The sequence below is a fragment of the Zeugodacus cucurbitae genome, chromosome 4, assembly GCF_028554725.1.
Source record: "Zeugodacus cucurbitae isolate PBARC_wt_2022May chromosome 4, idZeuCucr1.2, whole genome shotgun sequence".
Classification (NCBI taxonomy): Eukaryota; Metazoa; Arthropoda; class Insecta; order Diptera; family Tephritidae; genus Zeugodacus; species Zeugodacus cucurbitae.
This window is the reverse complement of record NC_071669.1, coordinates 49,976,370-49,982,529: the sequence shown is the minus strand read 5'-3', so window position 1 is coordinate 49,982,529 and position 6,160 is coordinate 49,976,370. Positions and strand designations below refer to the sequence as shown.

Genomic DNA, 6,160 nt, shown 5'->3' with positions numbered 1-6,160 from the left:
TTGCTAGAAGTTAGTTTTACTACTTAAGTTAGTGCGTTAACGTTTTGAATACATGCATTTAACATACCGAGGCTAAAGGTCTCATGGGGTTTTGAAACCTATTAATAGGCCTCACTTTAATGGAGTGTTATTATTAACCCTTAATTATGGTTCCAACATATTAAAAAAATGGTATCTGTCCCAGAAGCGCCAAATGTTTGTGAATTGAAAATTGGTGTTAATGTTGGTTCCACTGTAGTGGGTCTTTAAGAGGTTTCCTGTTAAGGCCTTTTCCACCTTTACACTCATTCTTAGAGTTTATTAATTCCATTCAAAGAACTGTCGCTTAAAAAATTGATAAGTACCAAAATGCATTGGCGATTCTTTTCAAGTTGTGTTGGAGCTAGTGGTCTGAGTATTTTACGACTGTATATTGTAAACTTAAGTTCTGTCGGAAATTAGTTTAAAACAGGTCGTGGAGCTTATTTAAGAGCTCTGGACAGAAACAATAGACATAAGATAATAAATTTGTATTTATTAAAATTTTATCGATATACTTTCATCTTAATACCAGCCTGAGTGAGGCTAATTATTAAAAATTCTTTGGTTAGGGAATAATATTGAACTTCTAAAGGTTATGAAACATATGTAAATTCCATTATAAATAATATCCATAACTATATTAACGACATAAGCTTAAACCGTTCTGTGTTCTTTCTTCATGAATTACGAGAACTAGACTATTATGCGCGGTAACACACAGGGAGTATCATCTTACTAGAACACCCTCATTACAAATCGAAAAGCCAAAGAACATAAACATAAGTAAGTTATTCTGCAATTTTTTTGTGAGTAATCAATATCAACGCGACACAGTTAGTCGAAGTTGAAAATTATCGGCGTTCAGCTAACACGGCTTGCAGAGCGCTGCTGAAGACAATACTGCGCAGCACTATTCGCAAATTTGTTAGCGCTGAACTATTCGGACTATAATCTATGGGGCCTTTAACTGGCCAAGCCAGCTGGTGTGGCTGACGCTCGAATTTCTAGATTTAGTCACGTAAGGTGGCACGCATCTCGCTGAATTTTCAAGTACTCGCTATAAAAGCAAAACAGTGTCAATGACGCCGCATTAGTTTACCATTTGCAGCGCAAAAACCACGCGTTAGAAGACATTGTTCCGAACAACGCGAAATCACTCGAAAATAAATAGTACAAAAATGTTCCGCTTCACGGTTTGCTTCGTGGCCATGGCTGTGTGCTTGTGCACGTCCGCGTGGGCCTCGCACTATGGTGGTGCTGCTCCAGCACCATCCTCATCATATGGTGGCGGCGGCGGTTCATCGGCGGCCCAGGTTATTACATTACCCGCCAATGTTGAAGCTCAAGCGGCCGCTCTGACGAATGCCGCCGGCGCCAAGGCGACCGCTGCCAAAATCAACGCACTCAAATGGGATCTGCTCAACTTGTACGGTTATGAAATCGGTTATCCATTGTTGGTGAAGAAATACGGACCATTGACCTCGCTGTACTCCGCTGCGCTGCCACCACGCAGTTTTGTTGGAAAAATCGATCCCGGTAAGTTAAAATATGTGAATTTTGTGCGAGTTGCGTTAGGGGTCGATTTAACTCCATTCTCATACAGAAACTCGATACTTTATAAATTACTCTCATTTTGTAATTTTCACTAACAAATTACTTTCACTTTTCTTACAGCTTTCTTGAAAGACTCTTATGGCAAAATCAAATATGTCGGTGAAAGTTCGATTGGTGTTGCGGCAATCTAAGATGGCCACGTATAAAGCGAGAGCTTAACTTTTTGTGACTGAAGCCTTAATACTAAACCCAGCTTGGCAATAAAGCTATTATTTTTTAAGTGAAAAACTTATTGACTTTTATTTTTAAAATTTTTTGCAATTAATTCAGTACGCAGTTCTTAAAAATTTAGATTGAGTTCGCAGTTCCTCCAGTGTCTATATGGGTTGGTGGGGAGTTTTTACGTCTCTTTCTTTTACCATGTTCAACTTTGGGTTTTATATTTTTTGTAGGTGGATCTTTTATCGTGGGTCTCTTATCGTGGATATATTTTCCATAAACATCGTTTGATAGGTTATATGTAAGAGACCGTGGAGATCAATCCGAGAAACTTCGTTTGATAGTTATATTGGCTGGTTATGGCAAAGGTCTGAAAATATTAAATTACTCTATTAAGAAGAAACTAAAACATTTAGATCTATTCGAAGCCCATATTTGGGAGCTTTTAAGCCAAAGCCAATGCGAATTATTGAATATGACGAAATATTAAAAATTATCAATATGGTTCCAGAAAGTCAAATAGAGAAGTTGAGAAGGATCTTTTAAACCAAATTAGAAATTTAGAACGAATAAAGAATCGTTTGCCAACAATGGCTATCTTGCTCTTTTTTAGTTCTGGTTATCTTACTTTACTGTAGTACTCTTTATGTCGATATCGGCATGAAGAATAAAAATAATAAGGAGAGGGTTAAACAAAAACTACATGGTACTATTATGGAACTATTTTAGATAAACAGATGATAGTGTGAATCTATATTTGTTGGTCGAACAACCATATGTCTTTCGCTGGTGACCAAAGTGGGAAGAGCGTTTAGTAGACTTCTTCTTCTTCTTAACTGGCGTAGAAACCGCTTACGCGGTTATAGCCGAGTCCACAACAGTGCGCCACGCATCTCTCCTTTTGGCGGTTTGGCGCCAATTGGTAATACCAAGTGAAGACAGGTCCTTCTCCACCTGGTCCTTCCACCGGAGTGGAGGTCTCCCTCTTCCTCGGCTTCCACCAGCGGGTACTGCATCGAAAACTTTCAGAGCTGGGGCACTTTCATCCATTCGAACAACATGACCCAGCCAGCGTAGCCGCTGTCTTTTTATTCGCTGGACTATGTCTATGTCGTCGAACAACACATACAGCTCATCATTCCATCTTCTGCGGTATTCGCCGTTGCCAATGTTTAAGGGACCGTAAATCTTCCGCAAAACCTTTCTCTCGAAAACTTCTAGTGCCGTCTCATCGGATGTTGACACCGTCCACGCTTCTGCACCATAAAGTAGGACGGGAATGATGAGGGACTTGTAGAGTTTAGTTTTTGTTCGTCGAGAGAGGACTTTACTTTTCAATTGCCTACTCAGTCCATAGTAGCACCTGTTGGCAAGAGTGATTCTGCGTTGGATTTCAAGGCTGACATTATTATCGGTGTTAATGTTGGTTCCTAGGTATACGAAATTATCTACAACTTCAAAGTTATGACTGTCAACAGTGACGTGGGAGCCAAGACGCGAATGCGCTGACTGTTTGTTTGATGACAGGAGATATTTCGTCTTGTCCTCGTTCACCACCAGACCCATTCGCTTCGCTTCCTTATCCAGGCGGGAAAAAGCAGAGCTAACGGCGCGGGTGTTGTTTCCAATGATATCGATATCATCGGCGTACGCCAGTAGCTGTACACTCTTGTAGAAGATTGTACCTTCTCTATTTAGCTCTGCAGCTCTTATAATTTTCTCCAGCATCAAGTTAAAGAAGTCGCACGATAGTGAGTCACCTTGTCTGAAACCTCGTTTGGTATCGAACGGCTCGGAGAGGTCCTTCCCGATCCTGACGGAGCTTTTGGTGTTGCTCAACGTCAACTTACACAGCCGTATTAGTTTTGCGGGGACTAAGATAAAGTAGACTTAGATAAAGTATATATAAGTATCATTATAGATGAGAAGATATTAATGTTTTTGGAATATAAAACCATCAAACTAGTACAGAAATAGTTTGCAATGTGTTTGGGGACTTGGAGTTCTATTAATAGATTTCTTCTGTAAGACTGTGCGCAAGTTGATTATATTCAAATATTTTATATTTTAAAAAAGTCGAAAATATAAAACGATCTTTTTAAATCTATGCCTCTCTCTATTAGAATTTTGATACATCAAACTGAAAGATAAATCAAAATATTTAAGGTTGAATTAAAGGTGCTATTATATTCATAACTATAGTCAAAACCGTAACAATAGTCGATTATTGGTTTCATATCCAAAAATGTTTATGGTTACAGGGAAAATCCAAATTCAATTTATAATTCTGGTTATGGTTATGGGAATGTTGTTATGGTAACGCATCTCTAATTGGAAACATTGTTGCCCGTAAATTTGGTTCAATCAATAGGGCAATATATGTGTTCTAATAAAATAGATAGTTTACCAGAAAGAGTCATCAATATTTCGTTAATCGAACTCATAGGTCGCTAATGGACCTGTATAGATTATCGTAATATTGTTCTAGTAGCCTTTTTTGAACGCTTTATTCATGGAAGTTACTTGTAAATCAAAATTATTGTCTATTAGATAATTCCTACAAAATCATATTGAGGCATGAAAATGTTTTGATTATTTTTAAGAGATTTGGTTCGTTATCAAAATTAATTTAGCGTATAGGCTTTCCACTTTCAGTCGAGGCATTCGGTGTCAACAGCGATAATATCAGTTTGAAATTATTAGCAGAATTGACCACAAAAGTTTAATGGCACATAATGAAAGAGAGACTTTTAGAAATCCGACCACAAATGATTTCCTCAATTTCGAAGATACTCTTTTACACATACACATACACCTAAGCGCGGGCGACGAGTGACGGAAGTCAAATGAGTAGCTGGAAAATGTGACAAAATGCAACAATGTAACTGTTGTACAAAATTATTACTTCCTTAGATAATCATTCAGGATCTATATTCTTGAATGGAAATCCATAATGCTTGGATTTTAGCTACATATATAAAACTTGTAAGAGTTAAGGCTCATTTTTCCAATACCAGACTATGATTGTTAAATTCGAAAGTTACCAAAATATAACCCTGTATTTTCGAAATCACTTAAAGGAACTCCAATTAACTTAATATATGGAACGAAAGTATAACGATTTCACGCTCAATGACATTATTAATTATTTAGTCTTATTCATATACCATATGAAATTCGAGCAACCAAAATTTTCGCTTGCCAAACAATTTTAAGCATGATACCAAGCAATTTTTTTCGATGAGCATGAAAAAGGCCGTGACACATTTAGTAATTGTTTTTTTTTAGTTTATTAATTTAATTTATGTATTTATTTCATCATTTCATTTAATTATATAAGTAATGGTTTATATATGTGTTTGTGTGTGTATGTAGTATGTATGTAATGGTACTGTATTACTAAAGCATTTCGATATAAATACAATAATCATTATTAGTATATAATAAAATCATGAACAAAATGACGTTATTCTTTGTAGTACTGCGCTAACTATATACGTATATATGTATGTATGTATGTATGCAATTAATTAATGCAATTATGTAAATATAAATATATAATTGCTTTTAATTTAATAACAATCGATTTTTATTAAACAAAATAGTACATTAGTGCATTTAGGCGATGAAAATCGATATTATTGTTGTATGTATGTATGTAAGCAAAGCGCGTGAATAAATTCTAATTCATTACGGAACAAATAACGAGTTGCAAAGTCGAACTTGTTTTTGTTGTTTTTGCAAATTAGAAGCTTTAAGCGACTTACGTTTGACCGCTTTGGCTTTGTACTACACACACATACATCATGTGTGTGTATGTGTGCCAGTTTGACTTTGTAGTGTTGCCATATCAAAATAGAAAACGAATTTACGCCGAAATTTGTTGTATTTTTCGTTTGTTTTTTTTGTGCACTTAAATTTCGTTCGTATTTTATTTTTCTATACATTTTACAAAATGTTTTTCGTACTAGAAAAATAAACGCAGTATTCGTTAGTTGAGTTTTTGGTTTTAGCATTAATTAATTAATAAATTTTCTTTTTTTTAATTTGTGTGCCATAATAATTATAACCTAAAAATCGCTAAAGCAACAACTACTACATATACGAGTATATATGTGTTGGTGTGTTTGAGAATTTTCGAAAAGAAACGCTTTGAATTCTGTTTCCGCTTTTGTTGTTGTTGTGCGTGCGCACTCTCTCTCTCGCGCTTTCGCTCGTATTAATAGGGATAGCTTACATTTATTTTTAGAAAAATTTCAATTATATTCTATAAATATTTTTAATGTTTTTTTTGTGATTTTTTTTAATTCTCTTTTAACAAAAAATTTGCGTGGTAACAAAAATTAATTGTAAATTAAATAGGACA

At 35.6% G+C, this 6,160-nt stretch overlaps 1 protein-coding gene across 1 annotated transcript; it reads left to right on the top strand.

Moving 5' to 3' along the window:
* The first annotated feature begins 1,096 nt into the window (after positions 1–1,096).
* LOC105210487 (chorion protein S16) lies at positions 1,097–1,863 on the top strand. The gene is made up of 2 exons (XM_011181487.3): positions 1,097–1,557; positions 1,696–1,863. Exons 1-2 carry the CDS (start codon positions 1,200–1,202, stop codon positions 1,764–1,766), a joined length of 429 nt encoding a protein of 142 aa, XP_011179789.1. The 5' UTR covers positions 1,097–1,199; the 3' UTR covers positions 1,767–1,863.
* The last annotated feature ends 4,297 nt before the right edge of the window (positions 1,864–6,160 follow it).